Raw genomic sequence first — 27,986 nt, forward strand, 5'->3', positions numbered from 1 at the left:
TCATTAACTGCTCAAGCTGCTGAGGACAAAAGAAAGAACCGCTTTCCCTTTCTTCCCGAGAAAGCCAGCCCTTGGGTGGGATCTGCACCCAAAAAGCTCCCTGTGGGCAGCTAGAATTAGGCTCACCGTCCAATGCCTGAGAATAAGGCCGGATTAGGAATACTCAGCCCCACTGAACTTCGATGGGCAAGAATTTCCAAGGTCTGGTTGCCCCATGTGAGAAATATTGCAATAGGGAGAAGAACTCCACTGGAATGGAGGCAGGTTGTCCCACGTAGGGCCGCTAGCAGCCAGGAAGGTGTAATTCTTCATCATTTCGAAAGACGTCGCCTAGAAAAGAGAAAAGGTTTTAGAAACATAGAAGGATTTCTGACTCTAAAGTGTTCAATAGGGTTTTGATATTCCTGGAGACGTCTGCAATATGGTAAATGATTTAGCTTTACTAGATAAATGGTCAAAGCAATGGAAACTGCAGTTTAATGTTTCCAAATGTAAAATAATGCACTTGGGGAAAAGGAATTCTCAATCTGTGTATTGTATTGGCAGTTCTGTGATAGCAAAAACTTCAGAAGAGAAGGATTTAGGGGTAGTGATTTCTGACAGTCTCAAAGTGGGTGGACAGTGCGGTCAGGCCGGTAGGGAAAGCGAGTAGAATGCTTGGCTGCCACAGCTAGAGGTATAACAAGCAGGAAGAGGGAGATTGAACCAACTCCCCCTGGAGATCAGAACTGCCCCTACTCTTCCTGCCTTCCGTAAACTCCTCAAAACCCACCTTTGCCGTCAGGCATGGGAAACTAAACATCTCCCCCTGGCACGTTGAATTTATACATGGTATGCTTGTGTGTGTGTATGTTAGTATATGGGGTTTTTTAAATTTTAAATATTTTAATTAATTGGATTATGTATTGGATTGTTTTTCACTTATTGTGAGCCGCCCCGAGTCTTTGGAGAGGGGCGGCATACAAATCCAAATAATAAAATAAATAATAATAAAATTGTGATCCCGCTGTATAGAGCGCTGGCGAGACCCCATTTGTAATACTGTGTCCAGTTCTGGAGACCTCACCTACAAAAAGAGATGGATAAAATTGAACGGGTCCAAAGACGGGCAACAAAAATGGTGGAAGGTCTTAAGCATCAAACTTATCAGGAAAGACTTCATGAACTCAATCTGTATAGTCTGGAGGACAGAAGGGAAAGGGGGGCATGATCGAAACCTTTAAATATGTTCAAGGGTGAAATAAGGTTCAGGAAGGAAGGTTTTTTAATAGGAAAGTGAACACAAGAACAAGGTGACACAATCTGAGGTAGTTGGGGGAAAGATGAGAAGCAACGTGAAAAAATATGATTGGTCAATCCACAGTTATTGAATTTAAACGTGCCTGGGATAAACATATATCCATCCTAAGATAAAATACAGGAAATAGTATAAGGGCAGACAAGATAGACCAGGAAGTCTTTTTCTGCCGTCAATCTTCCTATGTTTCAATTTCGGGAACCCAACTGGCAGCCCAATGCAGCCTGCAGAGTGTTGCAGAATCATGGGCATAGCTGGGAAGGCCCATAATCACTCACATGGCTGCATTCTGCACGATCTGTAGTTTCTGAACGCTCTTCAAAGGTAGCCCCATGTTAAGAGCTACAGGTATCTGAGCTCAAGCTAAATCCCCCCCCAAAATGGTATATATGTATGGATTACGACTGTTTTATATTAATTGGGGGGGTTTTCAATATGGGGTTTTTACATAGTTTAGATTATTATTATTATTATTATTATTATTATTATTATTATTATTATTATTATTATTTAGATTTGTATGCCGCCCCTCTCCGTAGACTCGGATGACTAGATTATATTTGAGTTCTTTTTATTGCTCTGTATTTTTCATGTTGCTCTTTCTATTCATATTATTATTGCAAGCTGCCCTAAATCTTTGGGATTGGGCAACATAGAAGTCAAATAAATGAATGCATGAATGAATGCTTGAATGAATGCATGAATGAATGAACGAACAAACAAACAAACAAACAAACAAATCCTAAGGAATTTCTGGAAGCTTAGCATTCACACAAGTCAGACATCAACAGACACAGAGAGATCAACCCACGTTTACACGCCATTCAAAGGAGAAGAAAACTAAGGGAACCAAAAGGACCAAAATTTAACCACAACACAACCAATAGAACTTAAGACCGCCTGTGTCAGCTTTTCAATGCACACACCCCGATTAGCCGCATAAAGCGATTAAAAAGTTTCACTTCTGTGACTTTAGGGACTAAGGAGGTTTGCTGAAGTCCTCCTTTGCCTTTCTTCTCCGGGTTAAGCTGGTTTTGAACTCGGAAAAATTGGATTAATGTCATGAAGCAGCACTGAGTGGATTATGCGGTGACGACTCAAGCGTCTCCCGAGCGACTTCTAACTGTCTTTAAGGAGGACTGATGTTCCTGACTCTAAGGATACCATGTCAAGAATAAACAATATTCCATGTAAAGTGAAAGAAGGTCGTGAATATGTAAAACAGTGATAATGCTGAGTCACAATGACTCAGGCTGCAACCCGATTGGGCCAGAACATTATAAAAAGGAAAGCACCTTAGCAGCGAGTGTGGTTTCGTTGGGTTTGTTGTCTAGTTGATTGATGATTTAGTTTGTGTTGTGATTGAAACATTAAGATTGAGCTGTGTACTGGTGGTAAGATAGTTAAACCAGAATTATATCTCATATCTGTTCTGCCGGCGTGTTTCAACCGCCCGTAATTACAGGGTAATTAGTCCAGGAAGACACACACCACACGATAAAAGGAAAACCCAAAAGTTTTTATAAACAGAAAAACAGAAACAGCTCCCCTTTTTAAATGTCAAAGGGATTTTCTGGTACACACAAGGCACAGGTTAAATGCAGTCCAATTGCTCACCCAATAACTGGGAAATTGAGTCCAATTCTAAAGTCCAGAGAGCCCCCACACACAATCCTGAACAGCAAAAACCACAATCTTGACGAAACAATGAATCAGATAAACTGCCACAAGGCTAAAACACCAGGTTGCACTTTTATCTGTAGCACTAATTACAGCAGCCCCACCCAACCACAGGTGGCCTCATTTTCCCTTGTAATAATCCTTCAGTTGTTGTCTCCTATGCATCACTCTACACATGCGTGGATGTGTCATTAATTCTTGTTCAGAATCCAGGGATGATACAGATGATTGATCCCCTCCTGGGCTGTCTGCCAACTCCCCCTCTTCCCTGTCACTCACGCTTCCTTGGTCAGAGGAGGCTTCCTCGGCAGATTCCATCGGGAGCAAACAGGCCTGCGGCATGTGGATGTTTCCCCCACATCCACCTCTACATTCCTTGGGGCAGGAGCTGGCCAGAGCTAACCACAATAACATCCAATGACCTAAGTCCCAAAGCCCACTGTAACAACATTGCCAAAAAGGCTTTAAGAGTTGTTAACCTAATCCTCGCAGCTTCTTCTCTGGTAATATCAAACTGCTAACCAGAACTTACAAAACATTTGTCAGGCCAATCCTAGAATAAAGCTCACATTGCATATCTGACATCAACACAATTGAGAGAGTCCAATAATATTTCACAAGAAGAGTCCTTCACTCCTCTTCCCGCAACAAAATACCTTATTCCGCCAGATTTGAAATTCTTTGATTAGACAACGTACAACTCCGTCGTCTCTGTTCCCACTTAACAATAGTTCATAAAATCAGATACCAAAATTTCCTTCTAGTTTGTAACTACTTCACCTTCAACCACAAACAACACATGAGCATGTAATAGATTTAAACTAAGTGTCAAAACGCTTCCCATTTGGCTGGAACATCCCCTTCCTCTCCATCTATAAGTTCTCTCTCCTTCGCCTACTGCTGCCCCCTCACCTTCATATCGGTGCCCCCATGCCCGCCGCTGGTGGAGAGCTCCAAAGGGGTAGGTGCCATTTGCAGGATGAGATCAGAGCGGGCAGCGATAGCATTTTCTCCATTCTGGCGCGGGTTACAGCCTGGCACTCAGAGAGAGGATCTTGAGGGAAGTTGTTGAACCTAGGCAGGAGAGGAAGAGCAAAGCACAGGTAACTCCAGGTTCTCATTGGTCAGTCTGTCTGTCTGCCTGCCTGTCAGCCCGCCCGCCCATTCATCCATCCATCCATGTTTGGGTGTCTGTCTGTCTGTCTTTCTAGCTGTCTGTCTGTCTAGCTGTCTGTCTGTCTAGCTGTCTGTCTGTCTTTCTAGCTGTCTGTCTGTCTATCTATCTACCTACCTACCATACCTACCCACTATCTTCTATCCCTATCATCTCTCTCCCTTTCTATATATCTGTTTATCTATCTCTATCTATCTATCTATCTATCTATCTATCTATCTATCTATCTATCTCTATCTATCTATCTATCTATCTATCTAATCTACCTACCTACCAACCTCTATCTATCTTCTATCTATCTATCTATCTATCTATCTATCTATTTATTTTGTCCAATACAAATGGAAAGTTAAAGAGAATAAAAACGTGTAGTAGTAAATATCAGGGAAGGGATAGAAGAAGAGATATGAGAATGGAATACATCAATGAAGAGTAGAGGAAGGATATATGGATGGGAGAAAAGAGATAAAAAAATATAGGAGAGACAATTGGACAGGGGACGGAAAGCACATAAGTGCACTTATGCTCGCCCCTTACTGGACCTCTAAGGAATCTGGAGAAGTCAACCGTGGAAAGTCCAAGGGGAAAATGTTGGGGGTTGGGGGTTGACACCACGGAGTCTGGTAATGTGTTCCACGCTTCAACAACTCGATCTGTATCCAACTATCATCTATCTATCTATCTATCTATCTATCTATCTATCTATCTATCTATCTTTCTTTATTTTCTTTCTTTCTATCATCTATCTTTCTATTATCTATCTATCTATTCTATCATCTACCTATATCAATTGTCTTCTGTCTATTATCCATCTTTTCATCTATCTTTTCATCCATCATCAATCCATCCATCATCTATCTATTATTCATGGTTACATTTTTCTCTATTATCCACTCATTTTTTTTCTCTGTCTATTCTATTCTATCATCTATTTACCATCCATATATTTATCCATCTATCAATCTATTTATCTATATTCACATTTATCCATCCATCCATCTATCCTCTTCATCCCAACACCAACAGTCTGGGGAATTCTGGGAGTTGACGTTAACACATCTTCAAGTTGCCAACTTTGAGAAATGCTACTCTAGATCAGTGTTTCCCAACCTTGACAACTTGAAGATATCTGGACTTCAACTCCCAGAATCCCCCAGCCAGCATTCGCCATCAATTTCACCTGCTGTTGTGCACATTCAACTTTGTACAGAACAAAGTATTCCATGAGAATATTTCATTCATTCAGATCTAGGGTGTGTTCTTTGAGCGACCCCTTTATTTTTTTGAGTCATTCCTTAATAGGTAGACACTTTGGCAGGACAAAAAAATGTCTAACCTCATCAATCGGACCATTGAATCCATATCCCGTATAAGAGTTTGGTTGCGCCGGAAAATTTGTGCCCGGGGAGTCTTCTCGTAGGTGAACCAGTCCCCATATTTCTGAACCAGGGCTGGGAGACCACTGGTGTTGAAGATTTCTTGGAAATACCTAAGGGCAAAAAGAAGAATTGTCTAAGAATAAATTGGCCAGCTTTGAGGGATCTTGCTGACCAGCTATTTCTTTGGATGCATGTGCTATTCAATTTGGGGCCTCTCCAAACCCTTGAACATGAAAAAATACATGCTCCACCTTCAAAGGTGGATATCCTGACCCTTCCAAACCTCAAAGGAAAGGAAGGGAGGAAGGGCAGGCAGGAAGGGGAAGGAAGGGTAGGAAGGGAAGGGAAGATGAGAGGGAAGGGAGGGAGGGAAAAGGAAGGTGGGAAGAGGGAATAAAGAATGAATGAATGAAGGAAGGAAGGAAGGGAAGGAAGGAGGGAAGAGAGAATAGAGAAGGAAGGAAGGAATGGAGGGAGGGAGGGGAAGAGGGAATAAAGGAAGGGGAAAGGAGAAAGATGAGAGGAAGGAAGGGAAGATGGAAGGAAGGGAGGGAGGAAGAAAGGAAGGAAGGAAGGAAGGAAAGGATAGGGAAGGAAGGAAAGGGAAGAAAGGGAAGGAAGGAAAGAAGGAAAGGGAAGATGGAAGGAAGGAAGGAAAGGAAAGGAAGGGAAGGAAGGAAGGAAGGGAAGAAAGGGAAAGGGAAGGGTAGAAAGGAAGGAGGGAAGGAAGGAAGCAAGGAAGGAAGGGAAGGGAGAGAGGAAGAAAGGAAGGAAAGGATAGGGAAGGGAGGGAAGCAAGGAAAGGAAAGAAAGGGAAGGAAGGAAGGAAAGAAGGAAAGGGAAGGAAGGGAAGATGGAAGGAAGGAAGGAAAGGGAAGGAAAGGGAAGGAAAGAAGGAAACGGAAGGAAAGGGAAGGGTAGGAAGGAAGGAAGGAAGGAAGGAGGGAGGGAAGGGAAGAAAGAGAGGGAGGGAGGGAGGGAGGGAGGGAGGAAGGAAGGAAGGAAGGAAGGAAGGAAGGAAGGAAGGAAGGAAGGAAGGAAGGAAGGAAGGAAGGAAGGAAGGAAGGAAGGAAGAAATCCTTACGGCACATTATAGCTTGCCCAGTATCCTTGTCGGTACAACAGTCTGGTCATATCGCCAGAGATCACCATTCCCCTGGAGAAACAGTTGGGGGGGGGGGGGCGGAGGGAAAAGACATTAGCAAGCATTATTCAGGTAGTCCTCGGCTTACAACAATTCATTTAGTGACCCTTCAGAGTTACAACAGCATTGAATAAAGTGACTTATGGCCATTTTTCACACTAATGTTTTTCAGTCATCTCTATGATCCTGTCATCAAAATTCAGACGATTGACAATTGGTCCGCACTCAGACACCCCCAAAGACCCCACAGTCCTCTTCCTTCTCCCCCCACCCCCTTTTTTTAGCACTGATGATGTTACTTATTTGGGTAATGAAAGGTCTGCAAGAAAGCCTCCCACCCCTCATTTCAACCCTGAGCTACAAATATTCCCCTTTATTAAACTAGAGGTTGCAAAGCCCTTACGGAATCTGTTCCAGCACAGTCAGGAGGCCACGTTGGGGAGCAACGACACCTGGGACAAAAGTTTTATAATCCACAACCATCCATTGGTTATTGTACCTGTGTATAATGAGAACAAATTGTAAGAGGAGAATATCAATTGAAAATCAAGTGTTAACAAAGTCAACCTTTGGGTTATATCTGGTCTTAAGAAGTCAGTGTCCCTCCCTCCTTCCCCCTCTCTCCCTCTCTCTCTTTCTCCCACTCTCTCTCTCCCTCTCTCTCCTTCTCTCCCTCCCTCCGTCTCTCTCCTTCTCTCGCTCTCTTTCTCCTTCTCTCTCTCCCTCTCTCCCTCTCTCTTTCTCTCTCTCCCTCTCCCTCTTTCTCTCCCTCTGTCTCCTTCTCTCTCTCTCTCTCTTTCTCTCCCTCCGTCTCTCTCCTTCTCTCTCTCTCTCTTTCTCCCTCTCTCTCCCTCTCTATTTTTCTTTCTCTCTCTCTGTCTCCTTCTCTCTCTCTCTTTTTCCCTCTCTCTCTCCCTCTCTCTTTCTCTCTCTCTCTCTTTCTCCCCCCCCTCTCTCCCTCTCTCTCTCTTTCTCTCTCCCTCTCCCCCTCTTTCTCTTTCGCAGAAGGTCATGGAGAATAAACTCTTTCAATTCCTACCCTCAAAACATCGCTACAGAGCACCGCACACCAATACAACTAGACACAAGAACAGGTTTTCCCCGAACGCCCTCACTCTGCAAAACAAATAATTCCCTCAACACTGTCAAACTATTTACTAAGTCTGCACTACTATTACAACTATTTTTTTCTTATCTTTCCCATCACCCATTTCCTCCCACCTATGACTGTAGGACTGTAACTTGTTGCTTCTATCCTTAAGATTTTTATTAATATTGTTTCTTGATTGTTTATTTGACCCTTATGACAATCAGTATGGTATCTTGACAAATGTATCTTTTTCTTTTATGTACGCTGAGAGCATCTGCACCAAAGGCAAATTCCTTGTGTGTCCAATCACACTTGGCCAATAAAGAATTCTATTATTCTATTCTGTTCTGTTCTGTTCTATCCTATCCTATCCTATCCTATCCTATCCAAAAGCTAAGATCCTGTGGGACTTCCAGACCCAGATGGACAGAGAAGATCCCGGCCAACCAACCAAGCAAACATTGTGGTAGTTCTCTGCGACTTTCTGTGGCATCTCACATCTGGACCTAAGAGGATCTAAGCTAATATTCTTTGCAGATGTTTCTGGACACTCTGCCAGCTACTTGGTTGCGTTTTCAGAGACAGGTCCTCGGCTTACTACCATTCGTATTGGTGACCATTTGAAGGACCAAAAGACAAGGGTGGTGTCAACTGATAAAACATTCCTGGCCTTGCCATAGGTGGTGGGGGGGAGAAGCTGATAGAGCAACATTGCAGCAACAAGAGTACATTCCAGGCATAGCTTCCTCCAGGCTGCAACCTAGGTTAAAGAGCCAGTCTGACAGGTGTGTTATCTACAGCCCTGGAAAGTGCTTTGTTGAAGGATGTGATTTATGATACACCCTGGGAGGAGGTGGGTGGGGTGGGGGAAACAGGATCATGGTTGGGACGTAAATCCGCTTTGGTATCTGTTGACATGTTGCTCCTAATAAATAACTGGATTCCTTTTGAAACTTGGCCCGAGGCTCATGAATTAATTAGGGCGTCCAAGGGAGGCATATGTTCAACCCCCAAACTCAAGACCTACCCCATGGTATAGATGTTCTCCATAAAGAGCCCAACTCACGTGCCACTGTTGAACTTCTCAAAGATGGTCGCCCATTCTGCCCCAGTCCTTGCGAGACGGTTAGCTACAACATTACGCAACCATTCCAACACACTGTCGTCCGGTCTGATGTATTTCCAAAGGTTACTGTTGCTGTTTCCAATGGTCGTTTCCAGACTCACCTGCAAAAGGGAAACATTCTGAGCGTAGGTATTAAACAGTCCAGGTCCATGTAGGGATCCTTTCGATCATAAAGATCAGTGTGGCTACATTTTCTTTTTTTCTTTTTTCTTTTATTTATAAATATAAGGAAAAAGGAAAAAGGAAGTAGAGGGGTAGGAAGGGATGAACAGAAAAAAAAAGGAAAGATAAAAGGGGGGATGGGGAAGGGAAATACAAAATCAAGGGGTTCAGGTAAGTAATAACATTGTACATTGTAGATTGTGAATCATAATACATCTATTTCTTAATATCGTTATTGTGTTACTTAAACAATGTAAGTAAACAGTAAATAAACAGTATCCTTAGTATAATCAAAAATTATCTTAAATTTTAATAATAAATCTTACCTCTCGTTTCAATAGTCTATCAATTCCTAACATTCATATGTATCTATATATATTGGGTAATAGCAAATAAATGAGAATATTTTATAAATGTAAAAAGTAAAGAGAAAAAGGTACCAGATTTGTAAGAAAAAGGGTTGGTAAAGGGGGGGAGGAAATAAGAATATGAAAAAGGGGAAAAAGAAAATATAAAAAGAAAATATAAAAAATCTGCGTGGCTACGTTTTCTAGACCGAGTGCCCAAAGTGTGTGTACCCCCAAAATCCAATGCTTGCGGCACTATATCTGGTAAGACAACCCATTGCATCCTAAGACATGTACAACAATCAATGTGCAGGGATGGAATGGAATGGAGTAGAGTACAGTAGGGTAGAGTAGAGTAGTTGACAACAGTGATCATGTGATTACGGTATACTAGAACCCCGGTAAAATATATGCTGGTTGGCAAATACTCACCAACAGTTGACAACACTTACCAATCCGCTACTCAAGATGTAGAAATCATCGCCGGAAAAGATAGTGCCTGGATACGAAGAGAAAGACTGGGTGTGACCAGGAATTGTGGTATCACCTGAAAAACATAAGGCAAATCTCGGTCAACGGCCATCTGCAAAACACATATTCCAGTCGACTTCCCCTTCAGACAGCACAGGTGGTCCTCAACTTACAACAGCTCACTTATCTCCGGGACCGCCTTCTGCCGCACGAATCCCAGCGACCAGTTAGGTCCCACAGAGTTGGCCTTCTCCAGGTCCCATCGACTAAACAATGTCGTCTGGTGGGACCCAGGGGAAGAGCCTTCTCTGTGGCGGCCCCGACCCTCTGGAACCAACTCCCCCCAGTTGCCCCCACCTTCCTTGCCTTTCGCAAGCTCCTTAAAACCCACCTCTGTCGTCAGGCATAGGGGAATTGAAATTTTCCCTTCCCCGTAGGCTTATAGAATTTATACATGGTATGTTTGTATGTATGAGTGGTTCTTTAAATTGGGGTTTTTTAAATTATTTTTAATATTAGTTTTGTTTACATTGTCTTTTTATTGTTGTTAGCCGCCCCGAGTCTGCGGAGAGGGGCGGCATACAAATCTAATAAATAAATAAATAATAATGACCATTCAAAGTTATAAGGGCCCTGGAAAAAAAGTGACTTATGACTGTTTTTCCACTCCTATGATGGTTTCAGCATCCCCCATGGTCATGAGTACAAAATTCAGCAGATTGGCAGCTGGTTCGTATTGATGACATCCCCGGGTCATGTGATCTGCTTTTATTTATTTATTTATTTATTTATTTATTTATTTATTTGATTGTTTTTATGCCGCCCTTCTCCTTAGACACAGCTTACAACATGTTAGCAATAGCACTTTTTAACAGATAGTTAAAACATAGGTAGAACCGTCTGCTACCGCACGAATCCCGGCGACCGATAAGGCCCCACAGAGTTGGCCTTCTCTGGGTCCTGTCGACTAAACAATGTTGTTTGGCGGGCCCCAAGGGAAGAGCCTTCTCTGTGGCGGCCCCGGCCCTCTGGAACCAACTCCCCCCAGAGATTAGAATTGCCCCCACCCTCCCTGTCTTTCGCAAACTACTCAAGACTCATTTATACCGCCAGGCATGGGGGAGTTGAGATATTCCTTCCCCCTAGGCCATTACAAGTTATGCATGGTATGTTTGTGTGTATGTTTGGTTTTATAAATAAGGGTTTTTAGTTGTTTTTTATTATTGGATTGTTACATCTTGTTTTATCATTGTTGTTAGCCGCCCGGAGTCTATGGAGAGGGGCGGCATACAAATCCAATAAATTATTATTATTATTATTATTATTATTATTATTATTATTATTATTAATTTTATTTATTTATTTACTTTATTATTTGTTTGTTTGTTTATTTGTTTGTTTATTTGTTTGTTTATTTAATGCCGCCCTTCTCCTTAGACTCAGCTTACAACATGTTAGCAATAGCACTTTTTAACAGATGGTTAAAACATAGGAAGAATGGTTGCAGAAACCAGGTATGAACTCAGGTTCCACATTTATGCAAGAAAAACAAAATGCACCGGTACATTATATGTGGTACCTTCCTCAACAGTAGTAACTGTCGGAGGGATCTTGGAGTCCTAGTGGACAACCATTTAAATAGGAGCCAGCCGTGTGCAGCAGCTGCCCAAAAAAGCCAACACAGTTCTAGGCGGCATTAACAGACGGATGGAATCAAGATCGCTTGAAGTGTTAATACCACTTTATAAGGCCTTGGTAAGGCCACACTTGGAATACTCCATCCAATTTCGGTCGCTATGATGCAAAAAGGATGTTGAGACTCTAGAAAAAGTGCAGAGAAGAGCGACAAAGATGATTAGGGGACTCAAGCCTAAAACATATGAAGAACGGTTGCAAGAACTGGGCATGGCTAGTTTGATGAAAAGAAGGACCAGGGGAGACATGATAGCAGTCTTCCGATATCACAGGGGTTGCCAGAAAGAAGAAGGAGTCAACCTATTCTCCAAAGTTCCTGAGGGTAGAACAAAAAGCAATGGGTGGAAACTAAACAAGGAGAGGAGCAACTGAGAACTAGGGATAAATTTCCTGACAGTTAGAACAATTAATCCGTGGAACAGCTTGCCTCCAGAAGTTGTGAATGCTCCAACACTGGAAGTTTTTAAGCAGATGTTGGATAACCATCTGTCTGAAGTAGTGTAGGGTTTCCTGCCTAAGCAGGGGGTTGGACTAGAGGACCTCCAAGGTCCCTTCGAACTCTGTTGTAGTTATTGTTGTTGTTGTTTGTTTATTTATTTATTTATTTATTTATTTATTGGATTTGTATGCTGCCCCTCTCTGCAGACTTCTTCTTCTTCTTCTTCTTCTTCTTCTTCTTCTTCTTCTTCTTCTTCTTCTTCTTCTTCTTCTTCTTCGTATTATTATTATTATTATTATTATTATTATTATTATTATTATTATTATTATTATTATTATTATTATTACTACTACCTCCGGAACTGCCTGCTACCGCACGAATCCCAGCGGCCGATAAGGTCCACAGAGTTGGCCTTCTCCGGGTCCCGTCAACTAAACAATGTCGTCCGGCGGGCCCCAGGGGAAGAGCCTTCTCTGTGGCGGCACCGGCCCTCTGGAATCAACTCCCCCCGGAGATTAGAACTGCTCCCACCCTCCTTGTCTTCCGTAAACTACTTAAGACCCACCTATACCGCCAGGCATGGGGGATTTGAGACACCTTTCCCCCAGGCTTATTATAATTTATGTTTGGTATGTATGTGCTGTTTGGTTTTTAATTATGATAGGGTTTTTAGTTTTTCTTAATATTAGATTTGTGCCAGTATAATATTGTTTTTATCGTTGTTGTGAGCCGCCCCGAGTCTTCGGAGAGGGGCGGCATACAAATCTAATAAATTATTATTATTATTATTATTATTATTATTATTATTATTATTATTATTAATATTATTTCTTATGTCTCAGATTTAAAGTCCCAGCATTGGAAGCACACATCCGGCCCCAATAGATCAGCAACTAGACTGCCACTCACAACTGTTTAGATGCATCCTGCAGTCACGTCCTTAAGATCTCGTGCTTGAGCAAGCGGGTTGGACTAGATGACCTCCAAGGTCCATATTGCTCTTATGTTCAAAACGCTTCACTTTTGAAAATTCCCCACCCTTTTTTTGTTGTTGTTACTCACTGTGAGCTGAAGTCCGGAAGGGCAGAGTATATTTTTTGAGAATACGCAACATGGCTTCGTAATTATTCCACGTGTCGTGTGAGACCAGAAGATCGTGATTGCCGGGCAAAAGTTTGATCAGAGCTGAGCAGGAACCCGATCCAAGTCTATCTTCCTCTTCGGGTTTATTGAAGGCTGATTCCAGGTCTTCCAAATCACCTCCTAGCTGGAACAAGCTAGGAGAAGAAGAAAAACATCACAGAATCACATGGAAGAGACCATTGAGGCCATCTAGTCCAACCCAAGGAGACTTTATTCCATCCCAGACAACATCAATCTTCCTTCACTTAACCAGAGAGAGAATAATGTTATCTTAATTTATAGGATTTGTTGTGGTTGGCTCTGGCCCAGCTCCTGCCCCCAAGGACTGTGGATATGGGGGAGACATCCACATGCTGCAGGCCTGTTTTGCCCCCTGATGATGAAGGCTCCTCTGACCAAGAAGACATGAGTGACAGGGAGGAGGAGAGTGTGGCAGACAGCTCAGAAGGAGATCAATTCTCTAGCTCCTTGGATTCAGAACAAGAGTTAATGCTACAGCCACGCATGCGGAGAGCGATGCATAGGCAACAAAAACTGAGAGATTATTATCAAAGAAAATGAGGCCACCTGTGGTTGGGTGGGGCTGTGGTCATTAGTGAGGCTGCTATAAATAGCAGCCTGTGGGTTTGGCCATTGTGGAGGATTATCTGATCCTTGTGTTTCGTGCCTGCCTTGCTGACTTTGACCTTTGTGTGCTGCTTTTTCCCCGCTTTGAAACTAAACCAGAGCAAAGTGTGTTTCACTTTGTGGAAGAAGAAGGACTGTGAATTGCCTCACAGCTGCAAGCTAAGTATCACAGAACTGATAAGGGACTTGTACAAATTACCAGTTTGTTTGGAGACGAGTGCTCTTTGCTATACCAAAAGAGGGCTTAGTTTAAGTGAATTTTCATTATAAAGAACATTGTTTTGAATTTTCGGGCGTGTTTGTGTCTGGAATTTGTGCCTGTGAATTTTTGGGAGGAGTCTACCAAACAGGATTCAGATTTTTTTAAAAAATAATCTAAGCTATCTTGCATAAATGATCATTGCTGCTAAACTGGATTAGAAGGATTGGTGAGCATGAGACAGTTTGGTCTAGTGGTTAAGGCAATAGGCTAGAAAGTAAGAGATTACGAGTTCAAGTTCCACCTTGAAAGCCAGTGAGATTACCCACCAGGAGACTCTGAATTCAAATCCTGCCTTAGCCATGAAAGTGAGCTAAATTATTTTGGGCAGATTATCAGAAGGCTCGGAGTTCTGGTCTCACCTTAGCCACAAAAGCCATCTGAGTTAACTTTTGGCTCACTCGCTTGAACCCAACTCGCTCTGCAAGGTTGTTGTGGCGAAAATGGGAGCAGGGAAGAGTATCTATACAGCCCTTCATGGTATCGGACCAGAATATCTCCGAGACCTCCTTCTGTCGCACGAATCCCAGCGACCGGTTAGGTCCCACAGAGTTGGCCTTCTCCGGGTCCCGTCGACTAAACAATGTCATTTGGCGGGACCCAGGAGAAGAGCCTTCTCTGTGGTGGCCCCGACCCTCTGGAACCAGCTCCCCCCGGAGATCAGAACTGCCCCCACCCTCCTTGCCTTTCGCAAAGTTCTTAAAACCCATCTCTGCCATCAGGCATGGGGGAACTGAGACATCTCCCCCGGGCCTATACAGTTTATACATGGAATGTTTGTGTGTGTGTTTGCTTTTAATAATGGATTTTTTAGTGTTTTTTAAATTATTAGATTTGTTCTTACATTGTCTTTGTTGTTGTTGTGAGCCGCCCCGAGTCTACGGAGAGGGGCGGCATACAAATCTAATAAATAATAATAATAATAATAATCAAGGATGTTCACAGCCATGAATTATTTATAAAATATAAATAATGAAATAAAGTAAAGTAAAATATAAAATAAAATAATAAAATAATGAAATGAAATGAAATAATGAAATGAAATAATGAAATGAAATGAAATAATGAAATAAAATAATAAAATAATGAAATGAAATGAAATAATGAAATGAAATAACACGAAATAAAATAAAATAATAAAACAATGAAATGAAATAATGAAATAATGAAATGCAATGCAATAATGAAATGAAATGAAATAATACCATACAATAAAATACAAGAAATGTGGGATACAAATAAACGAATAGTCTTAAAACAAATCAGTAAGGTATATATCTTCAAAGGGAGATTATTCCCAAGTAGATAAACCAGAAGGGTTATCCTAAGAAGAAACCAGACATACATAATAGAGGTTTTCAAAGCTGAATAAAGCAGGAAATCCATAGCTCCTTCCTCTGTAAAAAGTTTAATAATGGAACAACAGAGTTGGAAGGGACCTTGGAGGTCTTTTAGTCCAAGCAGGGGTCCCCAAACATTTTACACAGGGGGCCAGTTCACTGTCCCTCGGACTGTTGGAGGGCCGAACTATAAAAAAAACCTATGAACAAATCCCTATGCACACTGCACATACCTTATTTTAAAGTAAAAAACAAAATGGGAACGTACTATTTAGAGAGGGGGAAAGAAGTCTGAAATTCATATATGTTTATGTTTTGTTTTTAATTTTCTTTTGTTAACATCTGATTGGCTAGACAAGGTTTTCTTGGCTTATAGAAAAATGTATAAAGATAGAAGGAAGCACTTTGGCATAATGGTTAATAAGTTAGAAATATAACTGGTGTTGTACTTTTTTGAGGAGGGAATTTAATTAAAAGAAAATGAATGTAACTGGATGACAAAATTAGGGGGGGGGGAAATTGCAACTTTTTAAATGATTGATATTACAGTAGTTACTAACAAAATACCGCATTTTATTCATGGCAAATTAGATGTGCTCCTGTCACTCACCTGCGGGCCAGATAAATGGACTTGGCAGGCCGCATGTGGCCCGTGGGCCATAGTTTGGGGACCGCTGCCCTACACCGTTTCAGACAAATGTTTCTCCAAACTTTTCTTTAAAATCTCCACTGTGGAGCACTCAAAACTTCTGGACGCAACTTGTTCCACTGGTTGATTGTTTTCAATGTCGGGAAACATCTCCTTAATTCTTAGTTTACTTTGTCTCCGCCAACCAAGCAAAATATTTTCTGCTTGGCTGTCCATCCGCAGCCTGACCTGCCTGTTTATCGCAATCCCAAATTCCTGGAAAGTTTTCAAAGCAACGAGAAGGTTGTTCTGACCCAAAGTGTCTCCATGAGCCTCCATCCTTATCTCTGAAGCGATAAGCAGTAAAGATCAACACAGGAAACTTTTAAAATAACCTCAACGTTCAAGGAAGGTTACAATCTGCATGAGAAAAGAAGAAATTTGTCTCTGCAGAACATCGGAGGTAGAATAACAAGGTTGGGAGGGACCTTTGATGTCTTATTTATTTATTCATTCATTCATTCATTCATTCATTCATTCATTCATTCATTTATTTATTTATCAGATTTGTATGCCGCCCCTCTCCGCAGACTCAGGGCGGCTAACAGCAATAATAATACAATGTAAACAAATCTAATATTTAAGTTAATTTAAAAACCCCAATTTAGAATAGAATAGAATTTTTATTGGCCAAGTGTGATTGGACACACAAGGAATTTGTCTTGGTGCATATGCTCTCAACGTACATAAAATAAAATATACATTTGTCAAGAATCATGTGGTACAACACTTAATGATTGTCATAGGGGTCAAATAAGCAATGAAGAAGCAATATTAATAAAAATCTTAGGATATACGCAACAAGTTACAGTCATACAGTCAACATGGGAGGAAATGGGTGATAGGAATGATGAGAAAAACTAGTAAAATAGAAGTGCAGATTTAGTAGAAAGTCTGACAGTGTTGAGGGAATTATTTGTTTAGTAGAGTGATGGCGTTCGGGAAAAAACTGTTCTTGTGTCTAGTTATCTTGGTGTGCAGAAACCAATCATACATACTAACATACCATGCATAAATTTTATAAGCCATGGGGAAGGGGAAGCCTCAATTCCCCCGTGCCTGATGGCAGAGGTGGGTTTTAAGGAGCTTAAGAAAGGCAAGGAGGGCAGGGGCAACTCTGATATCTGGGGGGAGTTGGTTCCAAAGGGTCGGGGCCGCCACAGAGAAGGCTCTTCCCCTGGGGCCCGCCAAACGACACTGTTTAGTTGATGGGATCCGGAGAAGGCCAACTCTGTGGGACCTAACTGGTCGCTGGGATTCGTGCGGCAGAAGGCGGTCCTGGAGATATTCTGGTCCGATGCCATGAAGGGCTTTGTAGGTCATAACCAACACTTTGAATTGTGACCGGAAACTGATCGGCAACCAATGCAGACTGTGGAGTGTTGGTGTGACATGGGCATATTTGGGGAAGCCCATGATTGCTCTCGCAGCTGCATTCTGCACGATCTGAAGTTTCCGAACACTTTTCAAAGGTAGCCCCATGTAGAGAGCATTACAGTAGTCGAATCTCGAGGTGATGAGGGCGTGAGTGACTGTGAGCAGTGACTCCCAGTCCAAATAGGTCCAACCTCTTGTCCATGCCTGGAGACCCCATATCCGTGATGGTGAAACTAGGGCATGCATGCCACAGGTGGCAAGTGGAGCCATATCGGAGGGCACATGAGGCATTGCCCTTTGTTACCTCCAGCACACATGCGCACGCTAGCCAGCTAATTTTCGGGCGTTGGGAAGGGCATTTTGCCCTCCTTCCCTGAAGCCCAAGAGTGCAAAAAAACACCCAATGGGAAAACCAGAAGTTTGGAAAATAGACTTCCAGTTTGCCTGTTATGCTGTTTTTTGTACTCCATAGCCTTTAGCGAAGCTTCCTGAAGCCCTGGATTGTGAAAAACAGCCCAATGGGCAAACCAGAAGTTTGGAAAAACGGACTTCTGATTTGCCTGTTGTGCTGGTTTTTTGCACTCTGGAGCCTTCCGGGAAGCTTCCTGAAGCCCCGGAGAGTGAAAAACAGCCCAATGGGCAAACTGGAACTTTGGAAAAATGGACTTCCGGTTTGCCTGTTGTGCTGTTTTTTGTACTGCAGAAGTTCCGGGAAGCTTTCTGAAGCCCCAGTGTGTAAAAAACAGCCCAAAGGGCAAACCGGAAGTCCGTTTTTCTGAAATTCCTGTTTCCTGTTGGGTGGGGGTTTTTTCATGGTCTCAGGCTTCAGTGAGACCTGTGCACATACAAGGGGAGAGGAGGGGATTGTACGCATTATTATTATTATTATTTATTAGATTTGTATGCCGCCCCTCTCCATAGACTCGGGGCGGCTCACAACAGTAATAATACAATATATAACAAATCTAATAATTAAATATCGCTAAAAAACCCTTATTAAAAAGAAACATACATACAAACATACCATGCATAAACTGTATATGCGCAGGGGCAGCACGATGGATGTGCATGCGTGGAGGTGGAAGGAATGAGTGCGGACAAACCAATAAGGTTTCACTGTTGAGTCCTAATAACCAGGCAGTATTGCTCAGAACGCAACTTTATTATGGTAGGAATTCAAACAGTAAGAGGGGAAGACATTGGAGAGACTGGGAATGTTTTAATAAGTTTTATAGTTTTTATTAGCTGTGTCTTTGCTAATAAAAATATTTAAAATATTTTTTTATATATTGTGTATATATTACTTAATAAGTGTTGCTGTCTGTCTTTTTCAATTGTATATGGTCTGTTGTCATGCATCTTGTTAAAAGGGCATTAGAAATTATTATTATTATTATTATTATTATTATTATTATTATTATTATTATTATTTCATTTCTGGACAAATGGCTGTCGAGTCTCTTTTTTGTTTTAAACCAGTGGACTTTTAAACAAGTGGACATAGAAACATAGAAGTCTGACGGCAGAAAAAGACCTCCTGGTCCATCGAGTCTGCCCTTATACTATTTTCTGTATTTTATCTTAGGATGGATATATGTTTATCCCAGGCATGTTTAAATTCAGTTACTGTGGATTTATCTACCACGTCTGCTGGAAGTTTGTTCCAAGGATCTACTACTCTTTCAGTAAAATAATATTTTCTCATGTTGCTTTTGATCTTTCCCCCAACTAACTTCAGATTGTTCTTGTGTTCACTTTCCTATTAAAAACACTTCCCTCCTGGACCTTATTTAACCCTTTAATATATTTAAATGTTTCAATCATGTCCCCCCTTTTCCTTCTGTCCTCCAAACTATACAGATTGAGTTAATTAAGTCTTTCCTGATAAGTTTTATGCTTAAGACCTTCCACCTTTTTTGTAGCCCGTCTTTGTTTATCAATCTCTTTTTGTAGGTGAGGTCTCCAGAACTGAACACAGTATTCCAAATGTGGTCTCACCAGCATTCTATATAGCGGGATCATAATCTCCCTCTTCCTGCTTGTTATGCCTCTAGCTATGCAGCCAAGCATCCTACTTGCTTTCCCTACCGCCTGACTGCACTGTTCACCCATTTTGAGACTATCAGAAATCACTACCCCTAAATCCTTTTCTTTTGAAGTTTTTGCTAACACAGAACTGCCAATACAATATTCAGATTGAGGATTCCTTTTCCCCAAGTGCATTATTTTACATTAAACTGCAGTTTCCATTGCTTTGACCATTTATCTAGTAAAGCTAAATCATTTACCATATTACAGACGCCTCCAGGAATATCAACCCTATTGCACACTTTAGAGTCATCGGCAAATAGGCAAATCTTCCCTACCAAACCTTGTCACTCTGGACAATTTTAAGACTTTTAAACAAGTGGACTTCAACTCCCAGAATTCCACAGCTGGCATACTTCCTTCTTTTTCCTCCCTCCGTTTTTTGAACGGTACTTACAGAAAGCCGAAAGCAGCTATAGAGAATCTGCCCGTCGGGAAGGAAATCTGAGCGTTGTACCCATCCTCGAGGCCTTTCAACTGGAGCAGAACAAGGCGAACCTTGAAATTTGGAGGGTCAAGAGAGAAAGACATCAGTCACAGGAGACGGCCTTGGAGAAAACACATAGCAAGAGCTTCATCTGGGAAAACAGGTAAGGATAAGAAAGAAACTCAAACTTGGCCTGCCTTGATTTACTTTGGTATATAATTAAGAGGAAGGGGCTTTCTAGCTTCCTTTGTGTTACCTTACACCAGTTTTTCAACCTTTAAAACAGGTGGACTTCAACTCCCAGAATTCCCCAGCCAGCGAGGGAGTTGTAGTCCACTCGTCTTAAAAGTGCCATGATTGAGAAATACTGCCTAGATTGGAAAATTAAATTTCACCCTTATGTCTCTCTTTCCTAACCATCTTTTCCTTGAATACTTGACACATGATCCCATCCTAAAAGACCGGCAGCATTCCATATACAGTGGTACCTCTCCCTCAGAACGCCTCTACTTACGAACTTTTCTAGATAAGAAACGGGCGTTCAAGATTTTTTTTGCCTCTTCTCAGGAACCATTTTCCACTTACAAACCCGAGCCTCCGAAACTGTAACCGGAAAAGGCAGGGAGAAGCCTCCGCGGGGCCTCTCTAGGAATCTCCTGGGAGGAAACAGGGCCAGAAAAGGCAGGGAGAAGCCACTGTGGGGCCTCTCTAGGAATCTCCTGGGAGGAAACTGGGCCAAAGAAAGCAGAGAAAAGCTTCTGTGGGGCCTCTCTAGGAATCTCCTGGGAGGAAACAGGGCCTCCACTCTCCCTAGGGTTTCCCCAATCTCACACATTATTTGCTTTTACATTGATTCCTATGGGAAAAATTGCTTCTTCTTACAAACGTTTCTATTTAAGAACCTGGTCATGGAACAAATTTATTATTTTTTTGTTTGTTTGTTTGTTTGTTTGTTTGTTTATTTGTTTAGTTAGTTAGTTAGTTAGTTAGTTAGTTAGTTAGTTAGTTAGTTAGTTAGTTAGTTAGTTAGTTAGTTAGTCCGTCCAATACAAATTGAAAGTTAAAGAGAATAAAAACATGTAGTAGTAAATATCAGGGAAGGGATAGAAGAAGAGATATGAGAATAGAATACATAAATGAAGAGTAGAGGAAAGGATATATGAATGGGAGAAAAGATATATAAAATATAAAATTAAGTTTGTAAGTAGAGGTACCACTGTAATTTGAATCCTCATAATGGTAAACTATGACACTATGGCGGTGTCATAGTTCATCATCATGGATCTATATTATAATGACGTATACAGCCTTTTGACTGTGCTGATTAAATTATTAAAAGGGACTGTTTTAAGTTGTATATATCTCTCTCTATATATACCTGATACCAATACACAGAATCCATTCCTGCCTCTTCGATCTGTTGCTCCATCCAATTCAAGTTGGCTTCGATGTAGTTTTTCAACTTTTGGCAATAGTCTGTCTGGTAGGTAAACGGACCGCAGTAGCTAACCATAGTGTTCATCCAATGCATGTAGACCAGCTGTAAGCCACGGAATAAATAAATTTAAAATAGGGCAATTTACAAGGCTAAGTTCTTCTAGGAAAATCCGAGATGAGAATTCTGATTTATACCCTTGCTCAGTTCAAGCTGTGGGGTTTTTGGGGGTGTATCCTGCTAAGGCTACACTGGGGTTTCTCACCCCAAAAAATTAATAGAAATTTTCTTTATTTACAAACACATATAGTAAATAAAAACATTTAAAAACAGTGGACGTGTTACATTTCTCATGATACTTATTTGTACTTATCCATTACTATATAGGTAATATTTACAAATCATGAACAGTTTCTATACATTATTCTTTCAAATAGATCTTTTCTTACTTCCCTTTTTTCCCAATATTCTAACTCATATTTCTTTCTGGATAATTGTTTATTCTTCTGTTTTGACTGCATATCTTAAACTTTTCCTTTTGTCCATCCAGCAATAAAACCTATCCCAGCATTTATATTAGTCTGAGTCATCTTTATTTTTTTAATTCATATGTTAATTTATCCATTTGGGTACACAGTGTTCTGCCTGACTGGCTTGGCAATGCGTAATAGTCCAAGGAAAAGAAATCAAACACACACGTACTCTGCTAATCAGCAAACTTGTATTAGAAAAACAAAAATGGCTTACTCAAAAAAACAGTTCTTAATGTCCGAAAACAATGCAAGGCTTACTTCAGCCGCATACAAAAAACACAGGGAAAAACAAACAAAGACAACCTGGAATGAGCAAAGACGTTTCAGGAGTCCTTTTGAATCTTTGAAGCAAACAGCAAGTCCCAGAGTTTTCACCTCCCACTTGTCTGAAAAAGCTGGGTTGAAAACTCCAACGGCACAGAAACTTCGAAGCAGGAACCACAAAACAACACAGATAAACAGCCACAGTTTTCCTTGGCCTTTGTTCCCTTTTATCCCCTTAGCCCTCATTAAGGGAACCACACCCAGCCCTCAGTATAAGAACCACACTCAGCCCAGGTGCTCCTATAATGATTTGTAATACTCCTTAAAGCGATCCCTTCTTTGCATAGCTCTTCGGCTACGTAGATCAATATACTGATCTGCAGAAGAACCCAGGGAGGAAAGGCTGTCTGCTGAATCCTGCGTCCCAGTGGCCTCGTCCTCCTGGCTGTCTGCCACATCTTCCTGGCTGTCTGCCACATCTTCCTGGCTGTCTGCCACATCTTCCTGGCTGTCTGCCACATCTTCCTGGCTGTCTGCCACATCTTCCTGCTGTCTGCCACATCTTCCTGGCTGTCTGCCACATCTTCCTGGCTGTCTGCCACATCTTCCTGGCTGTCTGCCACATCTTCCTGGCTGTCTGCCACATCTTCCTGGCTTTCAGCCAGGCTTTCACATTCACTTTGTGCCGCGTCTCTCCCATCTGTGGGAGCAATGGCTGGCCCAGGCCCAAACACAACACACAGTGTAATTTTTTTCAGTTACCTGTTCTTCTATAGGTATATTATCATGTTTCCATGATTGTGCAAACATTATTCTCACCCTTGACAGCTTTAAGATGGGTGGACTTCAACTCACAGAATTCCCCAGCCAAACAGGAGTTGTGGGAGTTGAGGTCCATGCATTTGAAAGTTGCTGATTTGATTTAAAAACCCTGACCCATAAATTGAACCCAGCTTGAGGCCCAACGCTTGCATTGAACCCGAGCACCATTTTCCTGGTTGTGTGAACTCACCTGCTCGGATACGGCAGCTTCAGCCACTCCCGCTGCATAAGCCTGGATGCTGTCGTTGTATTTCTCGTTGGTGGTTAATTCCAGCACTGCCCATCTGGGAGAACGACAGAAAACACCAAGCCACCACAAAGTTAAAAAGAAGCAAATGCATTGCTCTCATTAAGATAAAATACAAAATACTGAGATAAAATACAAAAAATAGTATAAGGGCAGACTAGATGGATCATGAGGTCTTTTTCTGCCGTCAGTCTTCTATTTGTCTATGTTTCTATTAACATCTCCTAGTACTTACTGCAACACCCCCGGGCTTAATGCCGAATGTGGCCTGACCAGTTGCATCATTCAAGAATCTAGTCCTCAATGCAAAACCTCGTCTTTTCAATTCTCGCGACTGTAAAGTCTTCCCATGTGCACCTAGTCGGTCTTCTCCTCCTCCCACCTAAATTCCAAGCTCTTATTTCTTTCCAAATGGGTTTGCATGCATTATTTGCTCTTACATTGATTCCTTTGGGAAAAATTGCTTCTACTTACAAATTTTTCTACTTAAGAACGTGGTCATGGAAGAAATTAAGTTCTTAAGTAGAGGTACCACTGTAATTCAGAACCCAGCGTATATGCAAGCAAAATTGTTGTGCCAAGAAAGACAAAGGACATATAGATTTTGCACAGTTTTATGTGCTGAATTTTTGCAAACAAATCCAGACAAGATGCTGGTGGAAAGAGAACAGAAAAGTTTTATTCTCTTTGTCTATTCAAACAAATGTTTTTGACCAAAAGCATGGTGACGCCCGCAAAGAATGACACCTTACAAAACCGAGATGCTGGTTAATATATCCTAATTGCTGGTTAATATATCCACAGAGAAGGGAGACATATAATGAATAAAATAAATGAATAAAATAAATTACAGAAATACCCTCCCATTCTTCATCAGCTATTTTGACAGAGGTTGATTGCAAACTACAAAAACATTTCTTTCTATAGTGTTACAATTTTATCTAAAGCTATACATTTCTGCTGACTTTGAAGAAACAGAAGTTATCTTCAAAAGGAGATAGCATTCAAACATTGTTCGGCTACATTTCTTGTAACTATTGATTCGCCTCTCAAGGCTACAACTTGTTTTCACAAAAAACAAAATCTCAGCATTTCTTATCGGATTGAATTCCATCCCAATTTAGTTTACAGAGACAAAACTTAAACTCTTTAAGGTTTCTTACACTCGTTACCCTCTGTGTTGGTTCCAAGCATCTAGTCCTCAGCATGAAAACTTGCCCCTTTCTCTCTTCCCTAGTGTATATAAATTTGTCTCTTCGCTTTTTTAAAAAAAGCTTTATTTAATTTTCAATTTTTTTTAAAAAAAACCATCGCGATAATTTTGCACAGATCAAAACCGATCTCTTATATCTCTTCCATTACTTGCTATCGATATTTAACTTTACATTATTTACAAAGATTTCTCCTATTTACATAGTTCTTATATTTGTAGGTACTATCACATTTAAAAAAATAATAATTCCCATCCAATTCTATCATTTCTGCCAGGTACAGTAATATATTGAGTTATATATGCTGGCTGGGGAATTCTGGGAGTTGAAGTCCAGATATCTTCAAGTTGCCAAGATTGGGAAACACTGCTCTAAACAAATCCGTGGAGGAATTTATCTGTTTCGGCTCCATGTACCTATCTATGTAAACACAACCAAAGTTAAAAAAGAACAGGGGAAAAAGTAAATATAACGCAATAAATTTGTGCCCCCATTGAGATTTGCAGCTGGAATTGTTTTCTATCTCGTCCCCAACAACCTTATTGAGTCCCAACCCCCCCAGAATTTCCTCCCTGTAAGCAAAGCCTTCGACAGGACTAGCTTCTTGTATGTTTGTTTTTAATTGGGTCTCACAGATAGCAAATTCAAAAAGACCCAGGGTGAATTTGAGATTGTTTATGGTACCTGATTGTTTATGATCGATTGTTTTATATTGGGTTTTTTATTTTTCTTAACTTTTCTAATTGTTCATACTTGACTATTTTTATTGTTATATTGTATTTTATTCTTGTACGCCGCCCAGGTCCGCAGCCTATAAATCTAATATTTAAAAAAAAAATCAACAAGATTATGCTAACTAGGCAAAAGTTTGGAACAATCAAGATAGGCCCAAGGTGAAATAATAAATGGTAAAAATGTCAGAAATGGTGAATTGGGCCTGTTTGATCAGAGAATAAATAGCAAAATCTCTCCCCCTTTTTTAGATAGATAGGGATGTTTTCTGAAAGGATGTTTTCTGAAAGTTGACACTCAATTGTGTCAACCCCTAACCCCCAACATTTCTCCCTTAGACTCTCCACGATTGACCTCTCCAGGTTCCTAAGAGGCCAGTAAGGGGCGTACATAAGTGCACTGGTGTGCCTTTCGTCCCCTGTCCAATTGTCTTTCCTTTCTCTCACTTATCATATATATTCTCTTCCTTTCATATATCCTCTCCTCTAAGTTCACTTTACCCTTATATATATTACTACATGTCTATTTTTCTTCTTACGTATTTGTGTATTGGATGGATGAATGAATGAATGAATGAATGAATAAATAAATAAATAAATAAAACAAGTTTACAATTTATGGATATGAAGACTAACAAAGGGTGGAGGGGCTCGGTTTTAATTGTGAGTCTCAAGTCTCCATACTAGATTTGAATTTCAATTACACGCCACCCATGATTACTCTGCAGAGTGAGCTGGGTGGCACATAGTTTTAAGGAATGAATAAATAAAGGGACTTCTCATTTATTAAGGAGGAAGAGAGACAATAACAATGTAATTATGGGGGTGGGGTGGGTGGGGAACGAGATATCATTGAAAAAGTTTATCACACCCAGGCTGCCCGTTGTCTTGGTTTTTGATTTTTTTTAAAAACTATTTATTGTAAGTTTATTTTTTAAAAAACTTTTAAACTTTCCGTTCTATTGCAAACCCCCTATTTATTGATGCACACCATTGGATGGGGGGTGCTGAAATGTAATAAATGTAATAAATAAAAACTGTTGGGGGAAATAAAGGCCATCTATATGTCTCTTCATTTTCTTGTTCTTCCAATAAAAATGGGCAATCAATTCCCCCCTCCTTGGACATGCCATGGACAAGCCTATGGAGAAAATTCGACTTCAGCAACAGTGATCAATGCCTGGAATGCCACCCCATTCCTAAAAGGCCTGTAAGGGCCATGCATAAGTGCACCAGCTTTCGCCTACCGTCCCTGTCTTACTGTCCTATGGTCCAAATTTATTTGTGCCTACTTTGCTTTTGTTTATGTTCATACCAATACCTGCTGTCTTGTACATGTTTTGACTAACCAACTAGATAGATGGATGGATGGAGGGAGGGATGGAGGGATGGATAGATGGATAGCTAGAGACAGAGATGATAGAGAGAGAGATACAGAGAGAGAAATGATAGATGATACATAGATAGAGAGAAAATGATAGATGATAGATTGATAGATGAGAAAGAGAAAGATATGATATATAGATCAGAGCGAGAGATGATAGATGATAGATAGATTGATTGATAGATAATAGATAGACAGACAGACAGACAGACAGAAGATGATAGATGATAGATTAATAATGAGAGAGAGAGAGAGATGATATATGCACCAAAGACAAATTCCTTGTGTGTCCAATCACAGTTGGCCAATAAAGAATTATAGATAGATAGATAGATAGATAGATAGATAGATAGATAGATAGATAGACAGACATAGAGAGAGAGAGAGAGAGAGAAAATGATAGATGATAGATTGATAGATGAGAAAGAGATATGATATATAGATCAGAGCGAGAGATGATAAATGATAGATTGATTGATTGATAGATAATAGATAGACAGACAGAGAGAAGATGATAGATGATAGATTAATAATAATGAGAGAGATGATATATTGTATGTATCTTTTTTCTTTTATGTACACTGAGACCATATGCACCAAAGACAAATTCCTTCTGTGTCCAATCACACTTGGCCAATAAAGAATTATAGATAGATAGATAGATAGATAGATAGATAGATAGATAGATAGATAGATAGATAGATAGATAGATAGATAGATAGATAGATAGATAGATAATCCTGAAGTCACCCATGGTTGTCCCAAATATGCCTTTTAAAAAAACTCTAGTGGCCTCTTGAAAAAGAACTAAACCATCTTTGGGACAAGAGACCGGGCAGCCCTTTGTCTGAAACGGACTGTAAGACTCTCCTTCTCCAGCTGCGGATGCGGGGTCGGACTAAAAGACCTCCGAGGATCCCTTCCCAGCATAGCCGCGATGCTACGACGGCTTTTAAAAACAGGACCGGGCGTCTCGCAAAGTCACAAGGGGGGAAGGAGAAGGAAGGAGAAAGCCAAGCTGAGGAGGCTCGGCCCTTCCGCGGAACCCCGCAGACCCCGGGCTTTGGGTTTCTCCAAAACCTACCCAAAGCGCGCGCGCGCGCCCTCGCCTTGGGTCCCTACCCGTTCTCCTGGATCCCGTCGGTCAGGTTGGCCCAAGCCACGGCGGCCGGCACCCAACCTTGGACGACTTTCAGCTCCTCGGAGTCCGGGTCCAGCACCACCGAGCAGCCCCGGGTGGGCGGCCCACCCGCGTCGGGGAAGCGCGGCGGAGAGAAAGCGCAACGCGCCCCGGCCAGCAGCAAAAGCGCCAAGGTTCCCAACCGGAGCGCAAAGCGCGCCATGGTCTCCAGTCCGAGCGGTTCCTTCCTTCTCACCCACCCCGGTAGGACGAGTGCCAAGCCGGG

General features: G+C 41.3%; 1 protein-coding gene across 1 annotated transcript; it reads right to left on the reverse strand.

Annotated features, from left to right (window-relative positions):
* Positions 1 to 55: 55 nt before the first annotated feature.
* Positions 56 to 27,986, reverse strand: PLBD2 (phospholipase B domain containing 2). The gene is given in 16 exon segments (XM_070763091.1): positions 56 to 201; positions 204 to 330; positions 3,890 to 3,913; positions 3,915 to 3,958; positions 3,961 to 4,014; positions 4,017 to 4,051; positions 5,488 to 5,640; positions 6,615 to 6,686; positions 7,078 to 7,173; positions 8,831 to 8,991; positions 9,852 to 9,946; positions 13,067 to 13,281; positions 19,924 to 20,024; positions 21,332 to 21,493; positions 23,198 to 23,291; positions 27,703 to 27,986. Coding segments are annotated over 16 exon segments (1,692 nt in total). The 5' UTR covers positions 27,924 to 27,986; the 3' UTR covers positions 56 to 163.

The sequence above is a fragment of the Erythrolamprus reginae genome, chromosome 10 (genome assembly GCF_031021105.1).
Source record: "Erythrolamprus reginae isolate rEryReg1 chromosome 10, rEryReg1.hap1, whole genome shotgun sequence".
NCBI lineage: Eukaryota > Metazoa > Chordata > Lepidosauria > Squamata > Dipsadidae > Erythrolamprus > Erythrolamprus reginae.